Source organism: Monodon monoceros, unplaced genomic scaffold (assembly GCF_005190385.1).
Source record: "Monodon monoceros isolate NGI ecotype Baffin Bay Population unplaced genomic scaffold, NGI_Narwhal_1 Super_Scaffold_12, whole genome shotgun sequence".
NCBI lineage: Eukaryota > Metazoa > Chordata > Mammalia > Artiodactyla > Monodontidae > Monodon > Monodon monoceros.
Window position 1 is genome coordinate 152507594 of NW_021703768.1, and position 16974 is coordinate 152524567.

The 16974-nt window shown below is 39.4% G+C and overlaps 1 protein-coding gene across 6 annotated transcripts in view; it reads right to left on the bottom strand.

Moving 5' to 3' along the window:
- CNOT6 (CCR4-NOT transcription complex subunit 6) overlaps window positions 1-16323 on the bottom strand; it is a 66893-nt gene extending 50570 nt beyond the window's left edge. For 5 of the 6 annotated variants that reach the window (XR_003792753.1, XM_029217581.1, XM_029217580.1 and 2 more), the window contains exons 1-2: window positions 15987-16323; window positions 3331-3444 (exon numbers count right to left, since the gene is read on the bottom strand). Coding sequence is in view for 4 of the 6 variants with exons in the window: in XM_029217581.1 (XP_029073414.1) it covers window positions 3331-3442 (112 nt within the window). In the remaining 2 variants the exon portion in view is untranslated. Of the gene's footprint in view, window positions 1-3330; window positions 3445-15986 lie in introns of those variants that run through there. The other variant, XM_029217583.1, reaches the window with a different exon arrangement.
- Window positions 16324-16974: the final 651 nt, after the last annotated feature.

A 16974-nucleotide genomic window follows, 5' to 3' on the forward strand; every position in this document is an offset into this window, starting at 1 on the left:
ACAAATATATTTTATAGCTTTAAAGATATTTTATCATAAAAATACATATATATTTTTATCACATCTTTCATCATAAATGTATATAACCACATACATATATGTCAAATTTCCTAGCACTGTCCAGTGAAAAGACCTACAACGACCAACCCAGTAGCAATGAGCCCTCCTAGCAATAGATATTATGGTCTTGAAATAGCATTTCCAAGTAAAACAACCAATTCTTCCTTGGGAAAAAATGACATACTTCATGTTTGAGGCAGGAAATACAAGATGAGGCAAGAAAATCTTGCCATTTAATCTTTCCAGATAGCAAGGAAACTACCAAAGACAACTAAGGTTACGTCAAAGAACCCAGAAGTCATTTAAAGAATCTCTCCCATTTGCCAACAGCAGGACAATTTTAAGCAACAAAGTAAGAGTAATCATGACAACTCATGGTGTATGTTTGAAACCAAATTATACTAGTTAATAATGATACTTTAAAAATCTAATTGGTCACCCTCAAAGGACAATAGTTTATCCTGAAAACTAGTAAATAAAAGGAAAGAAATAAGCATTCTTTTCTGCCTTTCCTATACAAATTGTACCTTGAGTAATCAATTAGTAAATGAGGGAGTAAATCAACTATACTCCAATATAAAATAAAAATTAAATTTAAAAAAAAGAAGGAAATTATCTCTTTACAGATGCAGCTCACGTAATTAAAAAAAAGACAGAATATCGCTATTTTGCAACCCTCAAAGAATTAATGGCTCTAGGCACTGCACCGAACATCAGTAGGAAAGAAGGCCTTTTTACCTTATCTGCCCCCTGAAGTAAAAGGACAATACCACATACACAACACAACCTTCAGTCCTGTCAAGGGTCTTAAATTCTGAGTCTGATCAAGCCTCTGCATCCTGCTGCCCATTTGGATGAGAAACATGTTGAAATGCATGTAGCAAAATATAGACTGTGGGGTAACAACAGGTCAAACTGCTCAGGTTCAACAGGTAAGTTGTAAAGAAAAGGATGGAGGGGGAACATGTAAATTAAGACACATCAAATAAAAAAGGGGGGGACTAAACTAAAATGCTTAGGTGTACATAACTTGGTGTTAAAACTATAAGGAAACAAGTGATTACTATAAAAGTCAGGGTAACAGTTACTTTTGGGGAGCAGGGAAGGACTTATGATTGGCTGTGGTGTGGAAGGGGTTCTGGGATAAGTGAAAAACTTCTAATTCTTGACCTGTGTATTATAAGGCTTCTGGCCTTATAATAATTCACTAATATATCTGTGTGGTTTTCTTGAGGATTTTTTTTTTTTTTTGACTGCAGCACGCAGCTCGTGGAATCTTCGTTCCCCAACCAGGGACTGAACCCGGGTCCTCGGCAGTGAGAGCTCAGAGTCCTAACCACTGGACAGCCAGGGAATTCCTGGTTTTCTTTATCTCTGTTTCATTTTACAATAAACAAGGTTTTCTTTAAAAAGTAAATGACTAATAGTCATTTGGCTTATCTGGTTACCTCCAAATGGCACAAGGATCTAACCACCCATCTCCCGAGAACCAGAAGAGTATATTAGATTACTGCAGGTCCAGGATTCAATGACCTCAAATCCCTGGAACTTTATATCACAGGATCTTAAGGAACTGATGCTAGAGCATATTCATGAAATAACTGTCTTAGCATGAAATGAACTCAGCCTTGAAAATTTCTACACACAGGAGTTTGTGTATTAGGGATTGACTAAGACAATAAAGTGACCTTCCTGATAGTGGCTTTGTTAATTATAAGGTCTTGTTCCATAGACCTATTCAATCAATAGTTTATCCTCCATGATACTTGGTAAAGATAAGACTTTGTTAAGAATGTTACTTTAGAGGAATCTCTCCTCTTCCTTCCTATCTTGTACACAGATTTCTTCCCAAAGTTTAGAGTAAGCAGAGAACAGTGACTCAAAATTGCCAAGGAGTTCCCAACATGAGGTAGAGGGAGGAGAAAGCGAAGAATCCCCTTAACCTCAGACATACAATCTCACTGACCCAAGTGAGCACTTTCTAGATTACCTAAACTTTCTAGAAGCAAAGGACTTGTAATTCAAAAACTGCTAATACAGACTGAAAAAAAAGAAAAATATAGTTAAATACCAATGCGGCAGAAATTAAAAGGGGAAGTTGGAGTGGTGACTGCCTGTGCTTCAAAGGCTCCCCTGACATAGAAAATCAAATTTGACAAGAGAGGCAAAAGAAGAGAGAAATTTCACTCTCCATGACACCATACCAGCTCTCCAAAAATCAAAGAGGGAGAAAAGGAGAGACCCATGTGGGCACCAACCTCTACTATGGCTGCAGAGGAGGGTGTTTAGGTTTACTCAATAGATTAATCAGAACTCTTAAGCTGACAAGGGAGAAATACTATCACCATTACTTCCTTTTTGCTTTCTGTATAGCACCCTTCTGCTTAGACTTGGCAGTTATATTTTGTCTATTAGTTATTTACACTGGTTTATTCCCTTCTTCTCACTCCCTAATATGCCATAAGCTTCAGAATGAAAGAGGATATGTTTTTTTCATCTATATATTTTCCATATGCCTAGTATAGCACCTGGCAAAATGTTTTACACATAGCATATACTCAGTATGTTTGCTGCATTAATTAAAAGAGAAAAATCAAGGCCAGTCAGTTGAAAGAAGAGAAAACTTGATCTGTATTATTTCAGAAGGCAAAACCAAGACAAACTAGAAGGAAAGTATGGGGAGGCCAACATGAACACAAACTTTCTTTAGCACTGGTTGCCTTGAGAAGTAATAATGTCCCTTTGCCACTTTTGAAGACTGAATTAAAGGCAGAAGGGAACTTTGAGAGCTGTTCCAATCGCTTTTAAGATTTTGTTTCTGAATAAGGCTGTCCCCAGAGACTAAGACTGAAAAAGCAAATGAAGAAAATAAGGAGAAACAAATCTATCCCAGAACCTATAACAGAACCGGCATTTCCCACCTCATTGGAAACCTGCAATTTGATAATGTAAAAGCTCTATCTTACTTTATTAGAGAATTAAGTATCAGAACAAACCTTTGTACACTAGGCATTTCACATGTGTTATTTTCATTCCATCCTTGATATTATTATCCCCATTTTATAAAAGGACACTGATAGTGAGAGAATAAGCAATGAATGGGTTTTGAACTTTGACACAAACCATGTTCTTTCTACTGAAACTTCCAGCTTCTAAGATAAATTAGCACTGGTAAAACATAACATTGCTTTCCTTGTGTATTAGCATTAGAAAACAATTTTCTACCATATCTTAACTTCCATGCCATAAATTTTTGCTTGCATGTCTTACCACTTATTTCAAGCTCCACCCAATGTGATTTCTTTCCATTTGCTGCTTCCTCAGAGGACATAATTGTGTACATCCTCCGAGGGTCAGGGGGCTCATATTTTTCTTTGGGCATGCCTGTTGAATTAAGAAAAGAAACCAATCAATAGCCAGAAGAATCAAATAACTGAAAATAACATCTTTTTTAAAAGTAGACACCCATATTATATCTCTAAACACAATTTACCACTAAAAGGAACTAGGAGCTCCTTGGAGAAATGGAGAATTTCACGTCTGAGATCGGAAAAATACAAACAAGCCTGGACACTAAGAAAGATGCTGTGGCTGTGAAGGACACAGAAGCCAGCTTGAAGAGGTCCCACTGGCCACAGACATGACAATCTGAACATCAAAAGAAAGACTACATTTCAAACTGCATGAATCCAAAACTTTAACAGGAGAAAAAAAAAAAATGCAGTCACCCGAAAATTGGAAAATAAAGGGAAAGAATCAAGCATTTATCCTGCATTTCTGGCAGAAACTAGATGAGGAAATGTTCTTAACAGAATTCTAGCTAATAAATGTAAAAAGAGTTACATAATTAGAAAAAACACTATTTCACAATCTCTAATGAAAAAATGGATGACCATCAATGGTTAATAAAAGCATTAGGTGAAAAAAAATCCAATGAAAAAATTTTAAATAGATCAGGCTGTAAGACCTCAACCCAAGGATCGATCTCAGTATTAGGACAACTAGACTTACATGCCAACACTATGTATGCCCTTGCCCCTTCATCCAAAAAATTAAAAGTAAAATTGAACCTGAATCAAATCAGCCTCTCTAGATCTAGTACCAGTTTACATTAAGTAAGGGAGACAGAGGAACATGTTAAAAATAACACGAGGCACAACAATGTGAATATACTTAACACTACTGAACTGTACACTTAAAATGATTATTAAGATAGTAAATTTTGTTATAATTTTACCATGATTAAAAAATTTTTTCTTAATTTTAAAATAAAGCCACAAGAATACAGCCAGCCAGACACAGACCATGGAAAGTTCAACATGACAGAAGACCCAGTTTCTTCAACAAATGAATGATATGAAAAAGGGGGAGTAAGAGGAAGTAGATATTAAATGACTTAAGAGGCACAACAATCAAATGAAAAGTATAGACCTTGTTTGGGTCTGATCTGACCAAATCAAGTGTAAAAAACATTTTTGAGAATTGGACAAATTTGAAGAAGAAGTAAACCTAAGTTGATATTGGGACTATTGTTCATTTTGCTTGTGGTTATTTTTAAAATTCTTATTCTTACAGAAACATTCTGAAATATTCAGGTGAAATGAAATCTCACTTCCTTGCATATTCTCCCAAACTCCTTGCCCCAGTCTCACTTCACCTTATGTGTCTGGATGAGCCATAATCTGCTTTAACCAAGTCTCTACCTACTCTGGATACCTACACAGCTAAATAAAGCTGGAGAAAAACCTACCATCATGTGAATTTAAAGTAAGCCAGTCAGCAATCACTTACATCAAATGGACTTACTGTTGAACAGGTTCAATGTTTTAGTTTTACAAGAAGAAAAGTTATGGAGATGGATGATGGCGAAGGCTGCACGACATTATGAATGTATTTAATAGCACTGAATGCTACACTTAAAAATGGTTAAGATGGTAAATTTTATGTTATGTATATTTTCTACAATAAAAAAAATGGAAAAAGTTAAAGCAACTTTCATTATGCTATGCTGCTCCTCTAATGATGAGAAGTAGAGCTATCTTTCAAACATAGAAATGGTTTTGACCATGTAGTCAAAACACAGGAGATAAGTAATCCTAAAAAGCTTTTTGAAGAAAGTAAAAATATAAATGGTGAGACTAATCATCTGTACAAGAAACAGCACATGTTTTTGTTTTGTCAAAAACTGTTAATAAAACTGTTCTCCTACACGTTAATTTCTCCAAAACAGAAATACAGTGCCTGAAGTTTTTAGACTAATACAAAAAATACCTAACAGAGAAAGCTATACAGTCAAGAACTGTTCCTGTTCCATCTAGAGGACAATCTGGTGAAGCAAGTGCCCATTCTGAATCATATGAATATACCAGTAATAACAAAATGCTGTGTAAGGTTACCAGAGCTTGATGACAACATCCCTTAAGATTCCTTAAGATCACCCAAATGCCACTATTCTGACTAGATTTTACTTACAACCGTGTGATCTTCACTGGCTTTTCCAAACAGAATTTAATAATGGTAAGCTGCTCTCTCCAGCTGAGGTTAGTATTTTGAGTTACTATTAATTATTAATCATTTGACTTCTTAGTGAAAGTTCAGAAGTCTGATTTACCTCTCTCATGTGAGCTTATTTAGTGTGAATCAATGTCCGGAGTTTGATCACGCTTCAGAGAATAAATACAAGTATTACTGAACTGAAATCTGAAATCCAAGCCCTAGACCTGGGGTCATTCAATCAAAGAGTCATGATTTCTGCCTAAGCGGCCAACCACTCCCTTTCTTGGTTTTCATGACATTTGATGTGTTGCCTTAAAATTTAAGAGACCAGCTCATTACTTGAAAGCAGTGAGGAGATCTTCTTTATTTTCCAAATCGCTGACAGTGCAGATTAGGAAGTGGGGGGAAAAAAGAATATGATAGAATAAAAGAAACGGCAGCAAATTAGACAATCAAGCCCTTCTGAGGAGCCTATCTGCCCAGTGAGCAACCCCACCCATTTTTCTTGGAGTCCAACCGAACATAGTATTGGAAACTAGGTAGAGAAAAGGATATAAGAATACAAACAATTTAGGATTTTTCCCAAGGCTTGAAATCAACAAGCAGATCTTACTCTCTAAAAAATACAGTATGTCACTGCAGATTACTATCTAAAAAGAATAAAATGTTTCCAAAACAGGCTTGAAAGCTGTCAAGTAGAATTAAAACACTTTTAAAAAATAGGTAGGCCAGAGTCAGCAGGTATACAGCCCCTGACTATTCAATCTCTAATTCCTCCAGTCCAGTGCCAAACATCACTACTGATCCTGGCAGCATAAAATCTGTTCCTGATCTAGATCTCAGAGAAACGGTTTTTCAGTATCTTAGAATAATTATTTACCTTAAAGAAATACAGGACATTATTTACCAGCAGAGAAAGATATGCTTTCATTATTAAACATTTTATGAAATGGCTTAAAAAATACACAGGGGAGGGGGGTAAGAGGGAAGACGCAGCAGGGCGCAGGGCGGGGGAGAGACCATAAGTGCAAGTCAGCCACCATTTGAGGCAGCTTTTAAACTAAGAAAATTGGTACTAAAGAGAAAGATTTAAGTCTTTATCCTTTCAGTGGGTACTGTAAATAGTCATCAAATAGCCCCAGGTGAAAACGTGTCCTATTTTACAAAAGAATAAATGAAGAATGAAAGAATTAATAAAAAAAAGAAAAACAACATCATTTCATAATTCCTAATGAGCCTTTTTAAAGCAAGGATTTATAAACTGGGTTAAAACCATTAGATGAATCATTGGCACTGGCATAATATAATGCTAAGGTAACACCATCACCCAGATTGTTTTCTAATTATAGGGTAGAAAATGTTCAAGAGAGGAATAAACTGTTACCCCCTTCATCAATCTTCCCAACACTAATGGAGGTAGAACCAGATACTGTGGGTCTTCGGATCTGACAGAATATGAAATACACACCAACAATGTTTACGTTGATTAAGAGCTAGAGGAACTAGCCAGACGACACCAAAGAAGCAACTGGAACGCAGGACTTTCTGCAGGGTAAATGGTCTGCTACCTTTAACAAGCTGGTGTCAGGACTATTCTAGACTTAAAGAGAATTAAGGGATATATAGAATGAGATGCAATGAATGGTCCCTATATAGGATCCACAAATCTGCAACAAAGGACATTCTGCGGACTGTTCGAGAAACATTTAATACCTAGTTCATATTTTGAAATATTAATGAATTATTATGAGATCATGTTATTTTGGCAATGTACAAAAATGCATTTCTTGTTAAAAGGCACTCTGAAGTTAAATAATTTATTTTAAATTGTATTGGCCAGGTTTTTTTCCAAGGGAAATGAGGCTGAGTTATAGCCAATCTTAACTGACAAGATAAAATGCTAAATTCCTCTTTTCCTTTCCTTGCTTGTTACATTTTCTCCTCCATTCTTGGTGCTTTACTTCTTTCACATATACAAAAGAGAAAAAAAGGAAAAGACGCAGAGGAAAGGAAGGGAGAGGAGAAGGAAGAAATAAACTCATGTGCAGAAAAATCCTTTTATTTGATGATCAGGAGCCTCACAAAGCTACAAGTTATGGAATATATGAAAAGGTAGTGCCACTAGCCTTGGTGCCAATTTACTTCTTCCTATCCAAATTTTCACCACGTCTTATCCAATTTTTCACTAAATCCCACTGATTTTTACCTCTTCAGGACTTCTAAATCTGTCTTCTCCATTTTCACAGCTACTGAAGTTAATTTACACCCTCATTTCTCAGCTACAACTTTTAAACAACCTTCTCTATACCTTCCTGATAGATGCCTGCTCATGTCACTCTCCTGCTTAAAAATCTAAGATGGCCTTTTCTGCCTACCTAGCTAAAGTCCTTTACAATCTGGATTTAGGCCAACTATTTTCTCACTCATCTTCAGCCACTGACACACAAGTTACCCTATAAAGTCTTAAATTAATCAAAGCAAACCTACTTCTAAGGCATAGTCTTTCAATAACACATGCTAATCCCTTCACCAAAGGGAACCTTCACCCTAAACTCCTACTCACCCACTTCACGGCAACTCAGGTTAGATGTCAGAGTCCCTGTAAGCCCTTCCCAACAAAGGCAAAAATTCACTACTCTTTCCTCTGCACACCATACATTTACTACAGCATCTATCACCCCAGTTTGTATCTCCCAGTGTCTTGTGTAAGACCTAGCACGTTGTACTAATAAACTGGTCTAAACATTCCTTCATGACTCAAAATCAGGTTTTCAAAGAAAAATCCAAAAAAACCAATTCAATACATCCAAACCATGCTTCCTTAAGGGAGCTTTCTTTACAGAATCATTCATTCAACCAATATATACTAAGCACCTTCTGCCTCTATGTGCCAAGCACTCTGCCAGGTTCTGGGAATAAAGAATAAATAGGAAATACGTACATGATCTTGGATCTTAATCTACTGGGGAGCGCAAACAAAAATCTTACGACGATGTAATCATACTACAACCCTTTTTACAAACATCACTCTAATTTAGGACTTCTTCCCTACCCCTCACAAACACAGGAGTTTATCATTCCCAGCTTTGAGCTATTCTGAACCTTGAAGATATTTCTAATGTTATATTCTTTAATCCCACCTTAATTTTTTTTGACATGTCTCATTCACCTACTCTAATATATAGGGTCTTTGCACTTACATTTTAAATATTTTTATATTTTCAGAACCTGGCAAATAGTGTTTGGTGAATACTTATAAGAATTCAAGGGGATAAGCTGGGACAGTAAAAAAAGCAAACATTGTGTAAGAGATAAGTATGCTAACAGAAGCAGTGCCCATGTTACCAGGAGTAAGAAAAACTAACATAGGCCTCTAATCTTGAAGGCAAAATCTAGAGAAACCAGACAGAAAGGACCTAAGTGACCAAAGGCTGAGAATATTCATTCTAGGATAGGCTGGGATATGAAGCAAAGGGACAAACTTAAAGGTAAAACTGTATAAACATAATCTTAGTGACATGCTATGGCAAAATAAGAGCAAACCTCAAACAGGTAGGGGTAATGGCAAAACTGTGTTGGAGTGCCTATCTGCCATACTCTAATCTAGGCACATAACAGCTAACATGTTTTGAGCACTCACCAACTGGCAGGCCCTTCATATGCATTACCTCATTTAACCCTCAGGACTCCTATGAGTAAATACTATTGTATTATTCTCCATACATAAAGAAAGAACGGTCCACAAAATAAGTCATTTACCTGAGATCACAGAGATCCTACAGGCACAACTGTGATTTTAACCCAAGTCTGATCCAAAAGTCTATGCTTTCAACCACTATGCAATAATTTACTGGTAATTACCTCGATTTAATTCTCATAGCGATCCATGAAGTAGACACTATCCTCATTTTATTTTAGATGAGGAAACTGAGACTCTGAGTTTAAATAACTTGCCCAAGGTTGCACACACTTAGTAAGTAGTAGAGCTAGGATTTGAACCTGGGACAATCTAGCTGCAAAGCTGTACTCCAATGCCTCACACAAGTCTAGAATTCTGTCACTGATGAAACCAAGATCTTGTGTTCATTCTCCAAATATTATGTTGCTAAGACCATGAGTCCCTGAGTTTCCTTCTCAGATGTATCATCTTTCCAAACTACTCTTTACCTGTATTCTCTACTCCCAAACTCTGCCTAATACTTAACACAGCAGACCTCAAATGCTATCATCTCAGGACCCTTATACTCAAGTACCTCAAAGACCTTTCAATTGTGTGGGTTATATCTATCAATATTTACCATACTAGAAATTAGAAATAAGGAATTTTAAAATATGTATTACTCATTAAATATAATAAACCTATCACATGTTAACATTTTTATGAAAAGTAACTACTTTCAAAAACAAAGTAGGGCTTCCCTGGTGGCGCAGTGGTTGAGAGTCCACCTGCCGATGCAGGGGAGACGGGTTCGTGCCCCGGTCCGGGAAGATCCCACATGCCGCGGAGCGGCTGGGCCCATGAGCCATGGCTGCTGAGCCTGCGCATCCGGAGCCTGTGCTCCGCAATGGGAGAGGCCACAACAGTGAGAGGCCCATGTACCGCAAAAAAAAAAAAACAAAGTAAAATTTTGTGAGAAGAGTGACACTGTCTTATATTTTTGCAACTCTTTAAGGTCTGACATGCTAGAAGGCAGCTGGATTCACCTATCTGCTCTGAATTCAACTGATCAGATATTACATATCATTTTGTCATTCTCTGGAAAACTCCACTGTATACTCATAAGAGGAAGAGAATGAAAAAGGCAAATAATCTTAGTAATATTTCTAAGAACTTAAGGTTTCTGTAGCCACCTCCTCCTGCCTCCCAAAATCTCAATTCCTTAAATCCTTTTCTCAAGTAGAATAAGAATAAATTTAAGTCCATATTGGTTTAACTAAAATTTCCAATCAGTAAGACCTCTGCGAAAAAAAAATTTTAAATTATGATAAAATATTCCTCCAAAACAGAGTCAAACAGCAGATGTAGTAGTTAGTCTAAGCTCTAAAAGAAGACCGGCATACCCATCTGCATCCGCAGGGCCCAGCCAATAACCAACAGCCCATAAGAGTTTACTAGACTGCTGTTAAAATGCAATTCTAATCATGTGCCCGTGCCTAATAACACAAGTGAATATAAAATACAGTCAGAGAGAAGCCTGAGTGTACTGCAACACCACAGGAAACTACCAATTTTGAAGGTCAAAAATGGTCAAAAACTAGCAATTTCATTCAACTCAATAAATTAACTCAAAATAGAACTATAAAGATACACCAAGTATAGGTCATCCACAAATTTCAATTTAAAACACAAACACTTCTTAGCTTAAAATTTTTAATTTCTATATTTTAAGTCAAATATAAAGTATGGAACAAAAGAACATATTAGGACAATTTAGATTTATGATCTAGCCAGCAAAACTGAGGGCCTACTAACATTAAGTCAAACCATGATTTGTGTGATGAAACATCACCAAGATCAAAAAGGAAAGGAGAGGGAGCCATCAATATTAAATCTGTTCTCTTAGTATGAGACAAACAACAGCCGTCTAGTTTACACCTTCAGCAATGATGGCTACCAACAGAAATCTTTTCATTTCTTTCTTATCTTTTGCCAGTTTCCATAATCTATTTGCTCTTCCCACTCCTACAATCACAGTATTCTAGCTACCCTTATCTAGTTGGAATTTTGGCCTTTTGAGGCATTCAACATTTATTCCAGCTGCTAATTCATGTATACAATCATTTTGGGAGGTTCTAATATAGTCGCAATCAGTTTTGACCCACTAGTCTTTTTTTCCCCTAAAAACTAAGAAAGAAAATAATTCATGAAATGCTGACCTTATAAATCATCAAGAAGCCTTTAACAACTCTAGAATATTTCTCTCACAGGGCTTAAATGAACTCTCTGACCCCAGTTTCTTGGCCCCGCCTCCTTCATCCAGCCTTCACATTTTTACTATGTCTCCTGAAAAAGTATGTCACACACACAATTTCCCCACCCCTATCCACCTAAACTCTCAATGAATCCCTATTATATACAGACGAAAGTCTCAACACTTTAAGAAAAAGCCTAAGACTATTCAGACTGTTTCTGGCCACTCCTCCTGTCCCTTTCATCTTTGCATCCTATGTTTCACAGCCCAAGTTGTATGTAACTTGACTTTGCACATGTTCTTTCTTCTCACTAAAAGGTCCTACTCAGTCTAACAAACCTCTATTCAACCTTCAAAGCTCAGCCCAAAGACCTCTGAGATGACCCCCTCAAACTTCCCAAGCAGAATTAGTTGCTCCTTCTTCAGCATGCCCCAAATGCTTTGTGTATTCCTCATTACTATATAACTTGATGAGCACTTTATTGGTTCATCTGTTTTTCTCTCCATACCATTATAAACCCATTTAGAATAAAAAAGCATAAGCCCTATTAGAGGAGCAAGTCTATTATGGTGCCTGACACATGGGTGTTTCCAGTATTTTTGGAACTGAGTTTTACCCCTATTTTAAAATGCTGTGTTCAAGTATAATCAGTTCTGCTGTATCACTTATTCTGAAAATAATCTGTTCCAACGTAACCGATATATTAGAAAATTTGAGCTTAACACAAAATTCCCATTTGCTTATGTGTGATTTTTTCTGTGAAAAAAACTAGATGAAGGTAGAAACCTGCCCCCAGCTGAACTGAGCTGCATAGAAATACACAAAATACACACACCTTAAAACACCTACCAGCTACATCAGTTCACTCTGTGTGTGTGCACAAGAGCTGAGCCACACCCACCCACCTCTGGTGTTACTGTAACATTCCATTCGATTTCAGGTAACTCTCCTTCCACCACTGTACAGTAACTCACAAGCAGCAACCTTTCTGATGCCCATTAACACAAGCAAACCAGGTCTTTTTCAAGGTAAAGTGACACATTTATTGTAGTATTTATGTATACCATAACCATTTAACATGTGTAAAACTATGCTATCATTGTTACCAGGTTCCTTTTTTTTTTTTTTTTTTTTTTTTGCGGTACGCGGGCCTCTCACTGTTGTGGCCTCTCCCGTTTCGGAGCACAGGCTCTGGACGCGCAGGCTCAGCGGCCATGGCTCACGGGCCTAGACGCTCCGCAGCATGTGGGATCTCCCCGGACCAGGGCACAAACCCATGTTCCCTGCATCGGCAGGCGGACTGTCAACCACTGCGCCACCAGGGAAGCCCACCAGTTCCTTTTTATTAAAATAAGTCACTGACAAAGTTTTGAGTGCTGTGCCTTAGTTCCACTTTTCCCAAAAGGCCTGTAGTTTTTACTGCACAATTTTCCATATCATGGTGATTTTTAGGAACTTACATGTTGCTTTACAGCAGAACTGACTACATAAATTAACAGCTGTATGAGGAGTTCTTAGGTTTTAAGAAATTTTCAATATTTCAATTCCAATAATATACAGGAGAGAAAACTCTGCCCTCTCCCCAATTTCACAAAATGTTTACAGTTCATATCCTCACAGACCATTAGGATAGCCATAACCGTTAAGCTTGGTGGCTCTCATTTCTGGTGAGCAGAGAGTTGATTTTTCCAGCTTAAGCTCTACAGTCTGCCTAAGCCTAACTCAGAAGACAAGTTCTGAATGTCTGAACTTTCACATGTACCGTTATATGGGTTTCATTTTTTTTATTGCTCTTAACTTTTTTCCAAAACATTTTGATTTTAAATTACCCTGTATTATAGAGCAATTGAACCGAGCCCTCAAGCCCACTATAAAATGGATCAGACACAAAACATCCTATATCCAAGTTTAAAATAGATTCAGAGTCACTAACTCCATAGTATCTCAAATGTGACTTTTTTATATGTATGGCTCCACTTAATTCTCCACACTGATGGCCAAATGATCTCTAAATCACCTTGTTCCCTTATGAAAAATATTTTGGCTCACTCCTTTGCTACAGAATAAAGATATAAACCTCACTTTTAGCTTAGTACGTATGGTTCTTCAAAATCTAGGATGGACACACCTTTGCAGGCTCATCTCCAGTCACTCTCCCTGTTTCAGTAACACATCGATATTGGCCTTACCCCAACACTTGGCACCTCAGTGCACCCACAGTTCCTTTTGTCTGAAATGACCCCATCTCTCCAGTTTGACAAACACCTATTCCGTGCTATTTTCTGTAAACTGCTCCCACACATTATACAAATTTCATCGTTCTCTCCTGTTCTCCCCACAGCACTCTGTACACCTACTAAGACTACAGCAAGAAGACAGCAAATGAGTGTTACTCACTTTTTAATTCCCAGGGTCTAACATTATGTCCAGCATATACTATTCCTTGCACATAACTTATCAAGAAAATAAAAATGGATGAGGGAGAGGTAAAGCCCAGAGAAGGGTAAGATTAAGGCAGTCTAAATGAGTCCCCATCTTACATGCAAATAAACACTTTAAAAGCAGTTTCCCAACCAGTATACCTTCCATATGGGAAAGTTACAAGTGTGAAGACGGCCCTCACCTCTCATGGCCCAAAGGCTACAGCTGTGAGCAGCCTTGACCATTTATTCCAGGATGCCTTACATATATTATCCCTTTCTGTTGCACTACGATATGAAAAAGATTTATGCTTTAAATATAAAAAAGGCTAATATGAACGCGGTGGAATGCCTACGCATTAACCAAAATAAATGCATTATTTATGAACCATAAGTACAGAAGCAAATGCCTTTATTTGTAGCCAGGACCAAATTCTGTAACCAACTCATATCTGTTCAAGAGACTGAAAAGTTTTACTTTGCCACCAAGGTTTAAGAAACCTGAAAATACCTACAAATCAAACAGGCTTTCAAAAGAGTTTCCTCAATCTACGTTACCAATGATCAAGACACTTCTGAAACTATGCAAAATATTCTGAGTCTCACAGGAAACTCTGTCTTTTGTCACATCCTCGTTTTTTGACCATTTCATTAAGTATCTTATTCACCTACTGAGAACTGACCAGACTCAACTACCTCAAATAACTTCCAGCCATTAAAATGCACTCCGCCCTCCCAAAAAAACTAATCTCCATCAAGTACCTCACTCTCATGTGCTCTCCCATTTACACAAAACCTGGTCCTTTCCCTCTTAACTGTAATATCTTGGGCAAGTCACTTTAACTTTTCTAGGCCTGTTTCCTCAACAGCAGCTATTCAAATATTTTGTTTAAAGCAAGTTGACTGGACTAGATCACTGGTCTAAAAATATTAAGCAATTTTTATTCTAAAAGTCATCACATCCTAAAGACTGCGATAATTGCTCTGACAGCAATTATAAAACAAGTCTTCAAAACCTTTTGATCCATGGACACAGCTCCTAAAGCCTACAAAACTGTTTTGGGATGATAAATTCTAGTGCACTGTGAAAAACACAAAGTGCTATTATATGCCATTTTATTTTTCACTTGTTCATATTCACTCTCTTCGTCTCCAAAATTAAAACCCCCAGACACCAAGAGGCAAGATTCCACACTACCACTAATGGGGCAATCCACCTGGAAAACAGGTAAGTATGGGAACTCATGTTAAAGGAGATTATTTAAACGTCAGCTTAACACAATAACAAATCCAAAAAGGACAAGCAAGATGACCATTCACAATGTTGTCATTTGCAGTAACAGTTCAAGAAGAGGTTACAGGTGTTCATTAGCAGGCTCTTAGGAGAAGCTGTAGGAGACAAAGTCAAAAAAAAAATTTCCAAAGAAAATAATGATTGGTGTTTAGAAAAAAAGAAAAGATACGATTCAGGTTATTACACAAAACTTCAAGTAATTAGAAGAACTATCTCTGAGTCCTCAGCAATACATAAATCTCTTCATCTAGTGCTAAGGGTTTCTTTAACCATGTCATTCCCATCCCCCCACCCCCCAAAAATTTTGTGTTAAACTGAATTTTAAATACATTTGGGGGAGGGGGTAAACAGTTGGTTTCCCGCTTTGCGGTAACTGCGAAGTTCCACACTCCACTCCGCGCAATCCCACACCGCCACTTCTCCAAAGTTGCCACCCATCCCAGCCAAGAGTCCCGGACACCAACTCCCCTCCTCCGGGTGACCAGAGCCAGAGTCGACGGCCAGGGCATCCCCCAACCCTGGCGCCCCCTGCGCGGCCCCGCCCCCGCCGTCAAACAACACCCCCCAGCCCCGGACTCGGCGCGGGGGCGCGGTCCGGGGACCAACTGGATGGCGACAGCCGCGCGTCTAGGGACCCCCAACAGCCACCATCTCCTCCAGTCTTCGGGCCCGCTGCACGCAAAACTCAAGGTGCTCTTGCTCGAGTCCCCCGCGCTACGGTCCCGGGGACACGACCGAGAGGGGCCCGTGGGCAGCAGTGTGGGGAGCAGCGCCCAGCCGGGCCTCGGGCTGGTCTCGCTCACCTCTTGGGGTGCGCCGCCTTCCTCCGCCGCTGCCGCCGCCTCCTCCCTGTGAGTGCAGCGGGGTCTGACCTGTGGAACCACCATACCAGTCCCGCCCGCTGCTGCAGCGCCGCCGTCGCCGCTCCTCTGCCGCCTCAGCCGCCGCTCTTTGTTCTCCCTCCGAGATCCACCGCGTCAGCCACCCTCTTTAGCCGCCTCGATGGGCCGCCACTACGGCTTCCCGGCCTCTCGGCCTCCGGCCTCACCCTCCTCGCTACACCCACCGCTGCCTTCCCCTTCGCGCAGCCGCCGCCGCCGCCACCGACGCCGCCGCCTCCTCCTCCTCTGCGCCCCCCTCGTTTTCATTGAAAGCAAACAAGCATCATGGCGGCGGCCGCCGTCCCACCCCTTCCCCCTCCCCCCACCCACCCCAAGCCTGCGAGCGCCGCGACCGACGCTGCCGCTCCAACATCCCGGCCGCCCATTGGCCGCCGCCGCCGGGCGCGACCATTCAGCATCCGGGGAGGTCGCTCTCCGCTCGTCCCTCTCTTCACCCACCCCCGCGATGGGGAGCAGTGAGCCGGCCGGGCGCGCTCCCGGGTCAGACCTCCCTCTCCTCTTCCCGCTCTCCTCGCTCGTTTCCTGCCTTGTCGGTTCTACTTTCTCATCTTCTTAACGCTCCTACGCTTTTCAACTAGCTCTTTTTTTTTCCTTTCTTTCTCTTTTTTTTTTGTCTCACGCTGTTCATTTTTGTTCCTCTCTTCCCTCTATTTCCTTGATCTTCCTCCCTTTCGTGTCGCTTATCAATTATATGGAAACAGGGACAAGCTCTCAGACTTTTGACCCTTAGCCAGTATCCTGAGCTGCCTAAAGACAAGACATGCAGTCGTGAACAGTGGCTTGATTCATCCTGCCTCAGATATGAAGAAAAAACTAATTAATGGCACGTTTCGGTCCATTAATGGTCATTCAGTCCAGTAAATTCAGGGACAATTCTGGTGGGATCCTA